Raw genomic sequence first — 18,804 nt, 5'->3', positions numbered from 1 at the left:
AATGGTGCCAAGCACTGTTTAAGGTGCTGGGGATATAGCAACGAACAGAACAACCAGAGTTTCTGCTCCTGAGTTGCTTATATAATGGAGGAGGGGAAAATAATAAAATATATGTTGTATAAGATGATGATCAAGTTTAAAAACATAAAGCAGGCTGATGGGGCCAGCGCATGGCAGGAGAAGGGGAAGGGCTCTAATTTAGAGGGAGCTGTCAGGGAAGCTTTTCTAGTAAGATGTAAACACGTAAAAGGATCTCTGAACAAAGCAAAGAGTGAATCCTGCAGGAAAAGGGTGTCTTTAGGTGACAGACATGAGCACAAAAGACTTGGGACAGAGGCAAGAGGGAGCTGGACAAGTATGTGAAACAGCAGGGAGGCCACCATGGCCGAGCTGAGTGACAGTGAAGGAGGGGCAGGAGATGAGATCAGAGGGGCAGGCAGGGGCCGGATCACAGAGAGACTTATAGCCATGGTAAAGCATTGGGGTTTTGTACTGAATCCGTGGGGAAGTAATCAAAGGGTGCTGAGCAAACGGGCAACTGGATGTGACTCACCCCTTCTATAACTCTTTCCCCATGTGTTGTATTTGGTGACGGATCTTCTAACCAAAGGCTCATCTCCACCTCCCCACCAACTAACACAGCACTTGGTTTATGAAAGGTGTTTAGCAACTCTTCAGAGAAGGAAAGGAGAGCACACAACTGACAGAAGTCACTGAACCAGCCACAGTCACACCTGGGCACGCAGCACTGACAGCCTTCCGCCGATCTTTCTCAGGAAAGGACTGGCCTCCTAAGTTCTGTGTGTGCCCACAGCCACCTTACCTCAGGCTTTATTCACAAACAACACTGTCCTCCAAGCACAGACATCAACAATTAATCTGTTTAGTCTTCCAAACACAACCGAGCACCAAGAGTGATGACTGAAAAAGGCTGCTCAAAATTTCTGTAGCCAGAATTCCCGGGCCATCAAAATGGCATTGAATATACTGTCACAGGGTTCAAGTTCCATGGCCACTACAGTGTGAATTGAAAACCTCATCTCGCCCTCTAATAACACCCACCACAGACCCTCCTGCACAGTCGTCCCAGACAGAGCTCAGGGGACCCAGGGGACTATTCTCCTCGTGGCTGAGGCACCAGAGAGCCCTAGTCACTAACTCTGGGAGTCCCCCGGGGACTCTGAAAGATGAAAAGGGAAGTTATTTCAAACCCATGCAGTTGGTACACTGACCATATTTCATAGCTTTTGCAAAAAGAAGTGGGAAAAGATTCTTATAAATTTTCATGGCTTTCCTCAACTGTAAAGTATCTGAATTTTACCAGCCACTCGCCCATTTCTGGGATCCACTCTGGCTTAAGGGAATATGACAACAGCGAAGCCCGTGAGTTGTGTTTTTCATCAACGAGACAGCTCAGGAACGATTCATCTTACCTCCATCTGAAACTTTTCATCAATCTACGAAGTCTCATCTGACAATTCATAAGCAGATACCGCAGTTGCCCAGCACCAGCTCCCCACCTCTGAGCCCTGCCAGGTGGAGAGGACGGCAGGCACTGCCCCCAGTACACCACCAAAACCTGGCTGGGCGCTGGACCCCTTCAGAGCATTCAGACAACTGCCTTTTCAGCAGGCACTGCCCACCACTGAAAGGCAAAGTGTGAGCACCAGTTGCTAAGTAGACACTTGAACTTGGCTCACCCCATCAAGCCTCGCATGGCCTCTTACTGCCAGTTCCCTGGTGCCCTCACTCATTCCACCGTGTTCAAGGTTCCAAGATGCGCCAAACTACTTCTTTCTAGACAAACAGCCCAAGTAGCCTCGAATCAACGCTGTATGCACAGTTCCCACTGTTTGTTAGAATGCTAGTTCAAACAAATGATGTTGAATAATGCTCCCCAAAGCACAGCATGACAAATGTACGTTTGGGAAATGCTATGGTAAGCAAGTTTCACAATGTGTTGGCTAAGACAGTGTGCTGAGGAGCCCGCTGTCCATCATTTCACTAGTTGGCTCACCCCTGACAAAGCAACCAACACTCTATGCTTGTTTCTTCATTCATGAAATGGGAATAATAATTGAACCTACTTCATCATTTGTAAGGATTCGATGCAACAATGCTTCTGTAGCGCTTAACACAGTGCCTGGTACCTTATTACATGATTTTAAAGAGCCTTTAATATGCTAATATTAATTGTGATTCTCCAAGAAAGAGTGGCATCTTTCTCTAGTGTATTTCATCTCGTACCTCTTGTTCTACAAAACTGTTGTGCAGGCCCAGTGGTCCCTGGAACCTACTGGGGGTGCTCCCATGCCAGTCAGTAACGTGTGCCCTGAGTCAGACTAGAATTACATCAATCTCTACACATCCAACTCAGCGAAACTGCAATTGCTCACATGAACCTTACCAGTGGGCGAAAACGAGATGTAAAAATAAGGATTTGGGTCAAAACCCTTAAGCACCCTTCTGGGTCATATTTCAAATGCTTCAGACTTGGGCTTTGTACTGTGGCTCTGCCATTTCCTACCTGCATAACCTTGGATAAATTACTCACCCTCAACGGCAGCAGCATCCTGATCTCAAAGACAGAAAAACAACACCTGTCTAACCTTGGTTGTGATGGGGACAAAATAAGGTAATGATGTCAAGTATCTGGCACATTCTAGGTAGCAGTCAATTGTGCCTCCCCCTTCGAGTGTCAGGAGAAGGGCAAATTCAGCCTGAAAGCTGTCACCAAATAAGGGCAGCCAGACCAACGGCTCCCACGTCCAGCCCAATATTCTTCTGTGAACAGTGCTGAAGTCAAACAGGACCAAATGAATTCATTTGCTCTTTTAAAAAGTGCACAGTCATGTCCTGAATGCTGGAAACAGCAACAGAGCATTCCTACCACTTGCTGGTTTGAATCAAGACAAACTCAAGACATTGAACATACAACATCCAGAAAGAGATCATTTATTCCATGTTCCCAAGACATGCATTCTGCAGATTGCCACTAGCTCTTCTGACTGTCTCCCTATCGCTGTGAAGCCATGCATTGGTTGCTAGGGTTGTTATTGTCATTATTTTATTATTATTATTCAGTTAGGAGAAAAGTGAAATTTTTATACCCATGTAAAAGACAGGCTGGAAAGCTGATTTTAGGCCAGATTATCCTATTTAAATGTTGGCAACTAATTCATGATTTAAAATGTTTAGTTGAAAAATATCGTGGTGACCATTTCAATATGAGCCAAATAAAACTTCTACAAGCCAAGTGTAGGCCTGCAATTTCAACCTTTATCTGACAACACAAAGGCCATGCTCATTAACAAATCCTGCAAGGCCTCCTTCCATCAGCAGCCCACCAGCATCAACCCCCCAAATCTCTGCAGTTCTCGCCCTGCAGGCTGCACCCCACCCACAAGCCCCTGTCCACAGCAGCTCAGTCCCACTCCACATACTTCTCCACCTCTGTGTCATGCCTGTCTCCTTGGGGGTGAGGCCTTCCACCGCTCAAGGAAGGCTATTACTGGCTAGAAGACCCTGGTTCTGGTGTCTCCAGATGAAATGGTAATGCTTCACATGATGAACTGTCAAATCAGTCCCACCAGAGTATGATTACTGGCAACCAACTCCATTGATGAAAAGTGGAGATGCAAATCTAGGCAATTTAAAAAAAAACAATTGAGTTTATTTGTTCATTTATGTAATTGCTGTAGTTTCACAAATTAAGAAATTATTTTGATTTCCAAGGAACAATGCTGATGGATGGACGAGCTTCCTTACACATAGTTGGGGCTTGGTAGGTGATTTTGAACCTGAAAGGATAAAGCCTATGTAAATATCACATGCTGTCACTTAGGAAGCACTCTCTCACAAGGTAAAATTGTCAAGGCAGCGATAACCGTTGGCATCTCACCTTGAACCACTGCTCTCCAAGCCTTCAACTTGCAAAGCTCCATGCGTACCATCCCTCAATCTATCCCCTGAGCCCACCAGCCTGGGTCCTGCTTAGTTTCTCCTCTACCTGGACACCCGTCTTTCTGATGTCCTCATAGCTGGCTCTTTCTTAGACCCAGTTCAAGTGTCCCTCCCTCTCTGGCCTATCTTCTCCATTTGTCCCTGCTTTATTGCCCTGCATGACATTTATCATTTGGTTTAATTGTACCCATATGCATCCTTGATTCGCCCCACTAGAATGCTAGCTGCCTAAGGACGGGTCCCTTGCGTGTCCTCTTCACCCTGCACAATCCACCAATGTGCCTACCAAAAGGTTAATGTCCAATACCGATTAGTACCTTAAAATGAAGGAATTCCAATTTAACAAATAAGTAAACTGAGGAACAGGGAGGGGTGTGGCCATGGCTTCCTGGGTATTCACTGACAGAGCAGACACTGGAGCCCATGGCTGCTGACTCCAGCCCAGCATCCCAGCACTGTACCACCCTCACCCATGGACTGACAGTCCGGGGTGCCCTGCACCTAGTACCCAACAAGTCGGGGGGGTAAATCTAGCATTCATCAGTAACGAGGCTCATCTCTCCACATTTCTCTCTCCAGAACCAAACATTGCCCATGTATGCTGGTCTCTCACCACTACGAATTTCAAAGAAAGTCAAAGAAGACAGGGGGTTTTTTTTTTAATTCTCCAGAAGAATTCCACTGAACTTAAATGATTTTATGCATAAATAGTAATGAAATTGTGAAATATTAATGAGATTTTACTTTTTTACTAGAAAGTAAAGGCTAATGGCTACATTTGCTATCTTTCCATTTCTAAAACATTAGGCAATCCAATATCTTACATGCATGTACACAAGCACGAGCAATTTGCCCAAAACATTACACTCTACTGCCATGATACTTCTTGTCTTCAGTTAAGGTCAAAAGTCACCTGAATAGCCTCACTTCTGATGAAGATTTAAATGTTATTTAGTGTGTCCCTAAAAAAAAACACCTCATTTTCTTGACATGAGATCCTTCCATTTTTTTCCATTTCTGTCCAGAAATTACTTTCTTATGCACACTGCTATGTCTGTGCTCTCCTGGGCAGAAAGAGGAAAGTGAGGGAAACTCACATCCCAGGTGTCCTGTCTCCTAGCATTTGGAAGCATCTCTAGATGATGCACATTCTCAGCTTCTGCACACTTCCTTCTTCAGGAAAAAGCCTCCATCCAAAAGTAAGAGGTCCCATTCACTTGCAAGTATTTCCCATCCTTTACAACCCTTTTCAGTTGCTCTCTATTTTGGTTCATTTATTCAACTAGAACCTTGAACAAAGTAAATTCAAGGAACTGCACTTTGTGGCACGGACCACCCCACTCTGCTTTTGGGGAGCAGCACCACCCCGCAGCCTGTCCAGAATCCTGAGCATCACCCCGACTCCTCTCTCTCCACCCTCCAACATGCCAGACAGAACTACAATCAGCTCACTCCATCTCCTAATTATCTCTCAACCATCTGCTCCCCATCTGTACCATCACTATCTGGCCTAGTCCAGGACTCACCCTCTGAACTAGAGTCTAGGTTCCAGTCAGTGGCAGCAACCTCCCAATTAGTCCTCTGGCTCCAATGCTGTGCTCTCCACACCATTCTCCACTAAGCAGCCAGTGTGATCTTCTAAACCACAAATCTAATCAGGCCACACCTTCATTCACATCTTTCATGGTTCCCAATTGCCCTTGGAATAAAGGCTAACCCCCAGTGCATCGATGATAAAGCCATTCGTAATCTGGCCTCTTACCTGATCCTCCAGGTTCACTTCTTGCCAAACCTTGCCCCTCATTCTCTACCTAGGTACCCCCCTCCCTCCAACAACATGGCATTTTCCTTCAGTTCTTTCAGTGCACTATGATCTCCATCTCTCGTCGCCTCACTCACGATGCATGCATCCACAGCCCTCTCCCATTCATCTTCTCCTGGCCCACTTCTACTTACTCCCCTTTGCCTAATAAGCATACGTCTCAGTGGAAGGATTTTCAGTTTCTTTGGACAAGGCTAGGTCCCTGCTCTGTGCTCCCTGTATTCCTCCTAGCATGACACCAGCCATACATGGTGGTGTTTCTCTAGCACCTCTTGCTTTACAATTATCACCCAGCATCTACCACCACACATGACTTTGGGTAGGATTTCATGGCTGTTTCCTGAATATTGATAAGGCAGCTCCAGGCTAATCAGTGCATAGTTCTATATCTGAAGCCTCTCCATTTATGTTTAGAATGTGGGGACCATTTGTATACTTTGAAAGCAGCATGAATAGATCTGCATTAGGACAAGATTCCAATTTCAACTTTGCTCCCTTCCTTCCTAAATGTAAGCAATTTAACAACAGAAAACATCTACTTTTAAAACTATATAAGCTTATACTACATCTCCTCAAGAAAGAGATGAAACTTCAAAATGTTTGTAAGAGAGTCAATTTCTGGAAATGTACTGTCTTTTAAAATTAAATTGATTGGGGTGCCATTGGTTATACAATTATATAGGTTCCAAGTGTATAATTCTATGATACATCACCTGTATATTGCACTGTGTGTTTACCACCCAAAGTCAGTCTCCTTACTGTTAGTCACCCAAGAAAAAAGTTCTTTCTTGGGTTGGCTTTATCAAACCACATAGAACTCTTCTGGAATTCCTCCCTCACGTCACCACCTACCCATTATGATATTCTTCAATGCATTATCTGACAGTACCAAATTATTTATACATAAGTTTAAGCAATCCATAATTAGAAAGGTAAACCTGCACAGTTACCAAATGTATTTCATCACGACAACCCATTATGTTGGATTGTCTGTAACAACTTCTTGATGTGAAAAACCTAATTACCATTTCAACTGGGTCAGAAGGTCAGCAAATCTACTTTTTTCACTCCTGAGGATTTGGGGGAAGAAGTAAGAAATACCAAAATAAGCCACAAGAGGGGAAATGACGTTTGTTGAGCGTCTAGATTTCAGCTTCCTCTCTCATGCTTGGATTTAATTTTATCTGTCATGTAGGAATAAAATTGAAAATTCAAGGTTTTCCATTATATCTTATGAAGTTGCATATACTGGCAGAATGTTCAATTGGATATAATCTATGTTAATTAAGCTTTGCATTTTAACAAAGCCCTATATTAGCGCACTTGAATTACAAAAAATAAACATTAAATCTTCAATGTCATTAAGATAGTTCAGCAAGACAGATTCACCTTTGTTGCTTCTCCAATGTGCTCTACTGATACAGTAACAACAAGAATCCATCAAATTAGAAACATAGATGAGAATAGGAGTGCCCATTCCATTACATAAGAGCCTACTTTAATTACTACCTCTAGGTATGTTTTTCGATCATCTTTATACTTAAGTTTTTCATTTCATTCATCTATTTACTTAAGATATCCATGGAAACTCAGTCAGCTCAGTTCCTCAGTAGGAAGTGCACAGGTACTGAGGTGCTGAGAAGTGCACTCTGGTTTAAGGAAGCCCAGCCTCTCCGCTGACGCACCTCTGGCTGCTGGCCCCCCACCGAGCATGAGATGTCTGCCTTTGCCCAGAAGGGAACTTGCCACAGCCACTGAAGGGACTCTTGTGCCATTAATTCAACAATGGCCCTGTCTGAGAACAGCTGGAAGCCCAGCAGAAACTGGAAATAATGATTTCAGAAACTGTAAGTGCAGTTTTTCTGGATGGCAGCTTTGGGGAAGGCAGCTGTATGATCACTCTCCGTGGCGCACACGGCGGCTGGGATCCGGAGCACCGTCCCCACTGCGCTCATCAGCAAAGGGGAACTGTCGGGATTGAATGCCACTAGGAAATCTGGGTTATATACGAGGGGGGACCCAAAATAACCCTGGAATTTATTTATAAAATTGTGTATTTATTCTTACATGCTTAAACTTCAGTCACCTTCAAAGTACTCTCCATTTGATGCAATACACCTACCTATCAAGACATATTTTTCCACTACTCAAAACAGGTCTTGAGCTCATCAATTTTAATGCTTTGTAGTGCTCCTGCCATTTTTTGTTTCACCTCTTCCACATCAGTGAAACCACTCCCTTTGAGGACTTTTATCATCCAGGGAAATAAAAAAAAAGTCATTCTGAACAAGATCAGGTGAATAAGGAGGGTGGGGCACATGGGGTCATGCTGTTTTTGGTCAAAAACTGCTGAACACTCAGCCTGGTGTGGGCAGGTGTGTTCACAAATCACCCATCATGAAACAGGCAAATGCATTAGAGTCTTCAAAGAAAAACTTTCACTGAAGCCAAACACAGCCTCTCACAACACCAGCCAGTACACTGATACAGCTGGGTTCCTAGGACACTCAACTAGTGGGGGAATCCTGTACTACAAGAGGCCTGACCTCCAAAAGATAATTCTGGGTTTTTTCAGGTCCCCCCTCATACACCATTTCTCTTTAACCACTGAACTAGGGAAAGGGACTGCTGCCTATCTGGCCAGTCCTCAGCATCCTGTTTTCCCTCAGCCCCAAATGTCAACATCAAATGTCTGTGTCACCATCACTATCTAGGCCACCACCACGGCCACCACCATGGCTTTTTTTATTTCAATTTAAACTAAAATGGCTTCTTTTATTGTGTTCCCACTCTGTGCCAAGAATTACACTAGGTGTTTTGAAAATACTTTTAATCCTCACAAAAATCTCAAAGTATTATTTATTTCGGTCTCCAGATATCCACACCTTTGCCCTTTGCACTGGCCTGCGCAGCGTCCACTGTAGTGTTTCCAGGGCCACACCTGTGCCTGAGACAACCTATTCCACATGAACCTTTGAAAGTGGTCATGAATTTCTGAGCAGTCCTAACCAGAGATGGAGAAAAATGAATCACCTATACATTCGATATTTATTTATTGAGTACATACCATGGGTCCAAGAGTACTTACTTGGGAGAAAAAAAAGCCTTTGTGATCAAGTCTCTTATCCATGCTACTCTTATGTATTTGGGTACAGACTGAAAAGGAAATATCCCAAAACTGCCTAGCTCCTGCAATGTCCATGGTCCCTCATCCATCACCCACCACCAGGCCAGATTCCCTGTCCTGGGCAGTGAAAGGTGGTACAGCTAATGCATGACGTATCTGGGCTGGCCTGGCTCCTCCACATGCCCCAGGAGAATATGACAAGGTTCTTATCATGGTAGAAGCTATTAGTCTGCCTCTCTCAGAACACCATAATTCAAGTAGAGTACATATGCATAGGAGCCAACTGACATAACTGAAAAGTACTGCATGCAAAGTTGTATCTCTGTGTATCTACACACACGAACACCACCCAGTCCTGAGGTTAAACTATTGAGCATGTTACAGGACCACCATTTCAGCAAGAACTCTATTTCAAAATAAAATGTTCCGCAAACTCAAAAGTCTAGGAGGCTTACAAGCACATTTTGATGTCTATAAATAAAACCAGAAGTAATCCATTAAGTATTTTTAATTTAATCACCTTGAAATTTTTTTTAAATCCCCTAACTTGGATCAAAGGGATACCAAACTGAAATTTAAAATTATAAGAAAGTACAGAAAATGAAAACATAGCAATATTAATGGGCTGTATTCAAAGCAATACTCACAAGAAAATATAAAGCATTCAGTGAACAAAATAATACTGAAAACAAACATTTAAGAAGCTAGTAAAAATATCAATGAGATGATTGAAGAGGTAAAAAACAGAAATCAATAAATTTAAAATGAGAAACAGTAACCTTGATCAATAAAACTAAGAATTGTTTCATTAAAGGAAAAAAAAACAATAGATTATACAATCCCATGATGAGCCTAGCCAAGAAAAAAAGAAAATACATATATTTCACATTACAAGTTTAAAAAATATAACCACAAGTATAAAAATATTATTAAGTAAAACAGCATAATGTCTGACTCTTTGCCTCAAAAATGCAAACCTAATGAAATATATGACTTGGCAAAATATAAGTTGATCCAAAGAACAGTTCAAAATTAATTTAATAGAATAACAACATAAAAGAAACAGAAAAAATGAACACTTTCAATAATAAAAGATTTTCCAGCCTCCCCAAAATCAAATTAGCCCATAATATATTTATGCTAATTCTATCAGAAACATTTATAAAAGAGGCATTACCTTTATATTTAAACCAGTCCAGAGCATTAAGAAAATTTAAAAAGCCTCAAATTAATTCACATCCCCAAAAACACCTACAGTATTTCACTTACAATAGTTAAAATATTTAAGTGGTTAATGAGTTCAGTGGAAAATGTTACTTCAATGCCTGGCACTTATCAGCGCTCCAAACAGTGTTAGGTACCACTGTTCTTACCCACCTCCCTGTCTCTAGGATGCTGTTCTTCCACTCTTTCACTCCTTCCCACTCAGCCTGTCAAATATCTACTCACTTTTTCCCCTCATCCTTCCTGAAGCCTTTCATGGCTTCCCACAACCCTTACTAGGATTAACCGCTATCACCTTTATTTCTTAAACACAAATTATTAGCACTGCATCTATAATACTTTGCTATGTATCTGTCCATCTACCCTACTAGCTTCTGTGATCCTTAGAATAAAAATCCTGCATTATTCACTTTAATAATTCCAGTGTCAAGCACAATCTACATGATAAATCCTTAGTAAAATGAACTTGTCTGATAACCTAAATGTGATGGATAGAATGTGGCTTTATATGACCAGGCCTCCCAGCAGATGGAAGGTGGGTAAGGGAGACTCTCAGGAGTGGAGAGCAAACAGGAGAGCCGCCTGGCCCAAAGCACACTCCCACTGCAAAGTAAATGTATTGATGATATGTTTGACAGAAACGGGGCCTCAGCTGCTAAATGTTCTGTCAGAGCTACAACCTCTAAATTCCAAGACATTCTGTGTGGTCCATTCGTTCTAAGCAGATTTTCAAAAAGGGTAGAGTCTTCTCACCTGTGTTCCAGTTCGCGAATGGACAGTATCACTCCTGAAGTTGACGGCTTTTGCTGTACCGTGGCCAAAAACGTGAAGTCGCTCTTGTTCCGGAAGAGCTGGATTAATTTCTCACTCACGTGGGGGGCTGCATGGATCTCTCTCTCGGTATCTAGAGTCGAGAAGGAAGAGCAGGAGGAACAGGAGCGGGGAAGAAGGGAGGAGAAGGAGGAGGGAAGAAACAATACAAAAGGAAAGAAAGGACAGGGAACAGCAGGAGGAAAAGGAGAAAAGATGTACTGTTAAAAATACTGTATTCAAAGCGCCCAGGTTGTATTTTTTCATTTTTCCTTGTTGTCAATTCTTTTCATTTCCAGATGCCATCCACCCCTCCATACAGCCACATTCATTCAGTGAAGAACCCAGAAATGCCATCTCTGCCACGGTGCCCACTTGTCAGTGACAGGTTCACCACTGGCCGATGATCTTCTGACAGGATCCTGAGCAATCTGGCCTGCTGCAAACCGATTAAGTTGCTGTGAATAAGCTGAGGGCCAGTCAAATAAATGGGGTGCCAACTTCAGAGAATCAGGAGTCTAGGGGGATCCAAACATCACCCCGCAAATTCCAATTCCTCTTTTCCCGTGGACTCCTCTCACCACAATGCATCTTGGGAAATCTGCCCTTGCTTTGTACCCCACAGAGATTCACTAGCACTAATAATGCCAGACAACTCGGCTTTTGCTTAAAGAATAAATACATTTTTTGTGGTCCGTATACATGCCTGAAGTCACTCTATAAACATGCAGTGGGTGACTTTCCTCATGAAACATTTACTAAAGCCCAGGCCAGGTCAGCAGTGCTAGAAGTCTGGGAGTCAGGCCAGTCCTGCTCCTGGACCAGAACCTTTCTGCAACATCTGCAGAATGAGAGACATTCACCATGTCACACTCAGACTCACCTTCATCATAACAAACTGGACATTATCTCCTTCATGTTACACTACACTTGCTGGCATCAGAGAGTGGGCACCAAGGGAGATGAGTTCGAGAAAACTGTTCAAAGAATGACAAATGAACACCCCAGGTGGGTTTGGTGGGCCTTCTCTCATTCCCGGACCACATCAAACTGACCATAAAACTACTTGGTTATTTCTCCTGAGCAGCAGGGAGAGCCTTGGAAAACCACAGAACTTCAAAGGCTGCATTGTCCAAGCAGCACCACAGACCTACAGATGACCTTCAGGAACCTCATCCTGAAGAGGGTCTTTTAACCGAAAGAAACCCTTGAATTCTTGACCTTGGTTTGGGCTCAGTCTGTCCATCTACAAAATTAGGGTGTGGACTAGGTGATTAGTCAGGGCCTCCTGAGCTTGACCCTCCGTAATCCCCTGTGTAGCTGTTTCGAGTCGGCACCACAGTCTACCGTCTGCGGAAGTCTGGCTTTGAATGGCATGAGGGCTGGTCCTCCCCCATGGAGGCACCCACCCAGGCAGGACACTCGACCAGCATGAACCTGCCTGGAAAAGAAGACCTTCACTGCTGTACTGTAAGGGGCATGCTGTCTGCTTTGGTCAAGGGCTGAGATGACAGAGCCACTTAGAGAGTGTTTCTACACCTTCTACAAAATCCCAGCCAAAGACGGTCTGGGATGATTTTCAAAACATACTAAATGTATAAATAAACCACTTTGTTGTAAATAACGGCTCATCCACAAATGTTTGTTAGCATTGTTTTTATCATCACTGCTAGACAACGAGCCTCGTGATAAATTCCACCTAGAATTCAGTGCCAGAAAAAAAGCATTTGGCTCTTGAGGTTAACTTACATGTTTACTTTTTTGTTTTCCTCTTTACTATTTCCTTCTTTAGTCACCAGTTAGGAAGCCAATGATTGGTAGAGGCTGCCCAGGGAGCTCAGAGGATTCTGAGGCTTGGGCCCAGTGAAAACAAAGCCAAGATTCATAAGCAGTGCCCGCTGGGGAAAGGAGGTATAAACTCCGTACTGGTTATGGGTTTTCTCATCGCTCTTTCAATTCTCCTTAGGTGATATCATCCAGCTCCATAGCCAATGACCCCCAAATTTATGTCTGCAACCTCAACCTCTCCCTTAAGCCACAGTCTCATATATTTAATATCCTTTTTAGTATCTCCATGTGAATGTCTAATAAGCATGTTGAACTGCAAATGACCACAGCAGAGCTCTTGTTCTTCCCCTCAGCCCTCCAAAGGAGCTTCCCCCTCAAGTCTCTGGTCTTAGTAGATGGACCACCCAGTGTCTCAAGCCAAGAAAACAAAAAGGGTCCTTGATTCTTCCCTTTCGGCCACGCTCCCTATCCAATCCAACAGCAAGTCAGGAGGTGCCCTGTGTGTGGAATCTGTGTACTTCTTCCCAACTTCGCTCTTCAAACCCTTGCCCAACCTGCCATATCTCCCTAGGGTACCCCAATAGCTTCCTGTCTCCCTGCTTCCATAATACCTTCTCTTTCCCACTCTCCACACAGCAAAGAGCTCTTTTGAAAGCATAAGTCAGAATCACTTCAATTTCCTGCTTAAAACCTTTTAATTCCTTCCACGGCTCCCAGGATAACATCTTGGCTCTTTAGCGTGGCCAGCAGGGTAACACAAACTAACTTCTGCTTACCTCTCCCACCTGACATCATACTCTTCTTGGTTGAGAGAGGAGCTGCCCACAGTACTCTTTTCATTTGCCTGGCTCCTCCCGTTCCAGCCCCACCTCCAGGAAATGCAACCTCCTGGTCAGTTCCTCCAAAGCAGGCCATCTGCAAATGTCTAAGGTGCCACTCTGGTTATTCTCTCCATATCACTTATCATAATATATGTATTGGGATCAATTTATTATTTCCTTATATCATAATCTTATTTCATGTTTCTTACTTTATTTCCTTTCTTTCCCTACTAGGCTATAAACTCCCTGAAGACTGGCATCGTTTCTCTATTCACTGTGGTAACTACAGTTCTCAGTGCCTGGCAGAAAACAGGCATCCAATCAAGACTCACTGAGTTAATGTATTTCCATTTATTTCTGTCATTCTGACATTGTTCCCTCAAGTAACCACAAATATTAGTCAGAATATAGGGACATCATTGGGAAAACTAGGAGATAGATGGGTACTTCCAAAGTGCCAGCAGCTATGGAATTAAAGAAAATGATGCTCAGCACCAATGCAGCCCCCTCTTTGCAGGACACCCCACCTGAGGGCCTGGTGCAGTCCCACCACACTGCTGGTCCCCCACCCCTCCCGGCAGCAGAGCATTCCCTTGGCCGGCTTCTCTCATTTCTCTTCGTAAATGATTGGCACATTGAAGTAAAGACTCCATTAGCACTCACCAGAGCGAGATGTAAAAAAAAAACATCTATTTTGATACATTGAGTCTTTACGTGCATTCTCACTTTCAGAAAAGCTCTTTTGAGTAAATGTTGACAATAATTCAGCCACTAAAAGAGCACAAGAAAGTAATTCCACTTCTTACAGTACCGCGGCAAGAAAACCGGACCAGGTTTCAAAGGACTGAGGACCACTCTGCGTGGGGCGGAGACCACGCCATGGCCCCTGGCATGAGGTGCTTCCCCTCTCAGAGCCTCCCCTCCATATCCGAACACTGAGAGGGTTGACCCCCATGATCTCCACCTTCTTTCCTAGTCTCACCACTTTGCCCGTTAATCATGTTAACCCTGCACAGCAAAATAGGGTACTGAGGGTATTTTCCATCTACTAAATACCCAAATTTTACAATTTTTTCTCCTCTGATTTTCCAGGTCAACATAAATACACAGTCATCAATTATTGAAAATAGTAACATGTCACCTACTTTGCAGTAGCCTGCCTTTTTCCTGGAGTTAAAAGAGCAGCCACTGGGAACCTATAGTGAATGCTACACTTCCATATCCAAGCTCTGTGATGTATATTGGCTGTATTTTAGAATATTCAGTTCTGCGAGAGAGAACATGAAAAACAAGTGGGATGGATAAAGCTCACAGGACATGGTAAATGCAGATAGCAGGTTAGAAACCTGTGAAACGTGCTCAATAAAGATGGAACAAATGGCACATAAATGTGTTGAACACAGATAAAGAGGACTGAATAAGAGTGTTCCTTATAAATAGAAAGGAGTGGGAAGACCAAGTCACAATGCACAAATCATGCCACCTCCAGAATGACAGCTATGTCATCCCCAAATCCAACACCATTCCCCTCCCATGGTGGCCCCACATGCACTCTGAGGAATGCTAAATAAAACCCACCGCTAATCACCAAACTAACCGATGAACTACAGCTGTTGGCAGACGTACTCGCCCTAGTATCTCCAACAGAGAAAGCAAGTTGGCTCCAGGCACCGCCCATCCTCTGGATCCCCTCCCCTTTTTTTTTACTTCCTGCCCCACCCCATAGATCCCCCTCAAGCTGACCTGCCAGTTGCAACTCATGGACTAGTAATCAAAAATGCTTTTCTGGGATGTATTATGGTCTAAGGTGAATGGGAAGAGATTTTTTTAATTCAGGCAGTAAATTTCTATCTGTATTGTACCCCCTTTATTTAAACCTCAGCTCCAGTTCATGGAACCACAGCATCAGCAACAAAGCTGACAGAGCAGAGGGAGAGAAAGAAGGAACCCACGAACAACAGACAAGCCAGGAATCCAGCAGGGTCTCCATCCTCCCCCACGCCCACTTGTACCCTGCGCTAAGCGTGTCATTCTACTCCCTCTCTTTCCCTTGCTTCCTCTTGGATGTTTTGAAATGGATTTTATCAGCCACACGATGCAAGCATGTGAATTCAGTCTGTTTATGAGGATTTTTGCTCCGTAACCTCTGGGAGAGCACTCGAAGGCTCCTATTACATTGCAGTAACTTCCCACACAACCACTACTTACAGCAAACATTTCATATTTTTAAAAAGGGGGTGGGAAATAATGTAGTTCCAAATACTTATTTTTGCATAATCTTGTTAAGAAGTGCTCACTCAGCAGTGAGGGTTAAATGCCCTTTGTTTCCTGGGATGAACCAGCTATACCTAGTCATTTTTCAAGAGACACTAAAAATGCTAATGTGATGATTGAGCATCAGCAAGAAAGTGTTGGGTGAAGTAGGGAGGAGCCTGAAGAGTAGAGAAGGAAAGAAAACAAATGATGGCACTCACATGCTTCTCTAACATGCAAGCAGCTTCATTTCTCTTTTCCCTGACTTCTAGGGTGAGCAAGGTGGTGACTTTCATGGTCGACAAACACATATTTGTGTGCCAGGCACCGCACTGGGCTCCCGGGAAATGAAGGTAAAAATACAGTTTCTGACGTCAAGGGTAGCTCCAAAAGCAAGACAGTTAGTTGCCTGGAGACAATGGGTAGGGTAGGGCAATGCGCAAAGGAAAGAGAGGGCCTTGGAGGCTGGGAATGACATCGTGGAGGATGCATCATTGGGCTCAAGTCAGAAAAGATGAATGAGCGTTTACCAAGCAGGAGAGAGGGGGGAGGAGGGCATGCGTGGAGGGACTGGCTGTGCAGATGCGGACCCCCACGTGTTGCCATTATCCTTGCATTTTTCTTTCTCTGCAAGCGTCTCTCTCACTAGAAGTCCAGCAGGAAAGCATCTACTCAACCTATTATTGAAGGGAACTCTCCAGTGACTGGTGACTTGAACAAGCAAAAACAGCAGCAGCCAGAAACATGACAAAACAAACATACCAGGGCTGCCCGCCTCAGCCTTGACTAATGGGGAATCCAGGCAACCGCGGAGCAATAACAACAGTTTCCACCAGGAACCTCAACGCACAGCAGAAGCCGCATACAGGGCATGGCGCATGCTTCCAGCCTCAGCGCCACCTTCGCTCGTGGTAACAGGTAAAAGGTAAAGGTAAACGTTTGCTTTACCAAAAGGTAAAACAGCACGTGTAAATCTGAAATGCCTTTTGGCTTTGCATTTCTGAGTACTGAGGAAATTCGCCAAGTCAAGACAGCCAATTGTCCATGGGGCAAAGTCCTGCTGAATCAGGGGCGGGGAGCCGCGGACAGGGAGCAGGGAGCAATGTGTCAGCATGTTAGGTCTTGAAGCCTTTCTTTGAGAATGTCAGATATTACTGATCCAAGCAGCTTTCAGAGAAGCCGAAGTCACAATTAGAAAGTAGTGTGGATACCAGGAGACTCCCACTTAATGTGTCAGAATTTCTATCTCCACTAACAAGTTCACAATAACATCCCATTAAACCTCCATTAGCTCCAGAAGCCAGAATGACAAAAAAGCAAATGTGTAGAGCTTATTATGCTGCCAAATGCAAGGTTAACTGCTTTGCACATATCACTTCACTTACAATACTTTATTATTTTTCCTATTTTACAGACAATAAAAAGTGAAGGCGTACAGAATTTAAGTAATTTTCTGAAAGATGCTGCACTAGGAAGCCATGGTGCTGAGATTCCAAACGACGGGCTGGCCCCACACAGTCCACTCTCCACTGTGCCACCTCTGCTAGTCCCCAGTGTGTGTGACCTCGGGGCTTGAGGCACGAAAAGGGATGATTTGCCATCATGCACCTGGTGCCAGAGCAGTTACATTCACTTGGGAAACATTTATGAACAATCTATTTATAAAACACTTCTGAGACCTACATATCAACATCTCCCCATTTTCCAGGTGAAGAAACTGAGGCACAAAGAGGTTTCATGGCCTGCCCAGGGTCGCAGCAAGGGAATGGAAACAAAATTGACTCTGGCCAGACATTCCAAGGCATTCGCCTGGCACCCCGCCTACTTTTTCATCATGTCTTTCTGCTCGCCCAGCCCCCTCGTGCTCCCACACTCCCGCCACGCAAGCCACCTTTTCCTTCTTCCCAGGGCCCTGGGCCTCCCCACCTTGGTGCAGCCCCATCTGCAGTGACCCCTGTCTTCCTCCCTCTTCTGAGGGTGCCGGCTTCATGGCTAACTCCTTCAGGCCAGCTCGGGTTCCCTGAATTTTTTTGCTGCATTTTCGTAATCATCACTGTTTCATGCATGTAATCATCTCATGAATGGCTCTCATGCCCACTAGATGGAAATTCCATGAGAAATGGTTTACCAATATGTTCCCCACACATTGCACACTGCCAGGCCCATGGTAGAGCTTCTCCGAATGTCTATTACATTAATAATTAATCTAGACTAATAATTTACTCCAAAGTCTGGAACACAACATAGTCAAGGAGGTTTACCAAAGACACTCAACTACAACCCCAACTTGTTGAGAAAAAGCACATTAAAATGGGCTGTCTAAGAAATAATAAAGCCAGCTGAGTGAGTATGCCCTACTCCTCTATTAGGGGACTAAGCCTGAGGAATCCTGTGACATATGATATTAATCATTATTTTTGTAATTACTATGCGACTCAACCAAAAGAAATTCTAGCACCCCCATAATTTTACTAATTGGGCAGGCACAGTGGGGCAGCTGAGCTCTTCTTATAAACATTTAAAATGCCAGTAAGGAAAGCCGACACCTCCCCCGCATCACGAATACATCAGCAAACTGTAACCACCCCTCTTTAGGCGGCTTCCTCACACTTGCAACACAAACCCCCAGCAATCCTTGTCCCTCCACCCCTAGCTCAGCTGGATGCCTCTGAGTAAAGAGAGAGTCATAGCATGGATGGATGCAGCTTAATGTGAATCACAGGACAAAAGAGAAAAGAGTGGTAAAAAGATTTGATATGATGACGACTACACTGCAAATGGCATAAACTTCTAGTTCTGAGATAAGCATTAGGGATGCCATGGATATCGCGATGCCTAGAGTCAACAATGCTGCTCTGAGAGTGGATGCACCACCGCCTTGCGCCCCATCCATCTGTCTCAGCCCAGCCAGTGTCTGGAAGCCAGCTCTGCCATGCAAACTCTGGGAGACCTTGGATAACTCAGCTTCCTTCCTTCACCCTTGAGTTTGCCTCACC

The 18,804-nt window shown here is 44.1% G+C and overlaps 1 protein-coding gene across 2 annotated transcripts in view; it reads right to left on the bottom strand.

The window, feature by feature from the left end:
- Positions 1 to 18,804, bottom strand: part of NELL1 (neural EGFL like 1) — a 729,686-nt gene that overhangs the window by 647,754 nt on the left and 63,128 nt on the right. For both annotated transcript variants that reach the window (XM_028515811.2, XM_028515812.2), the window contains exon 3: positions 10,890 to 11,040. In XM_028515811.2, the coding sequence (XP_028371612.1) occupies positions 10,890 to 11,040 (151 nt within the window). The remainder of the gene's footprint in view (positions 1 to 10,889; positions 11,041 to 18,804) is intronic.

The sequence above is a fragment of the Phyllostomus discolor genome, chromosome 6, assembly GCF_004126475.2.
Source record: "Phyllostomus discolor isolate MPI-MPIP mPhyDis1 chromosome 6, mPhyDis1.pri.v3, whole genome shotgun sequence".
NCBI classification, from domain to species: domain Eukaryota; kingdom Metazoa; phylum Chordata; class Mammalia; order Chiroptera; family Phyllostomidae; genus Phyllostomus; species Phyllostomus discolor.
The sequence above is the reverse complement of the archived record's forward strand: the minus strand, read 5'-3'. Positions and strand labels throughout refer to the sequence as shown.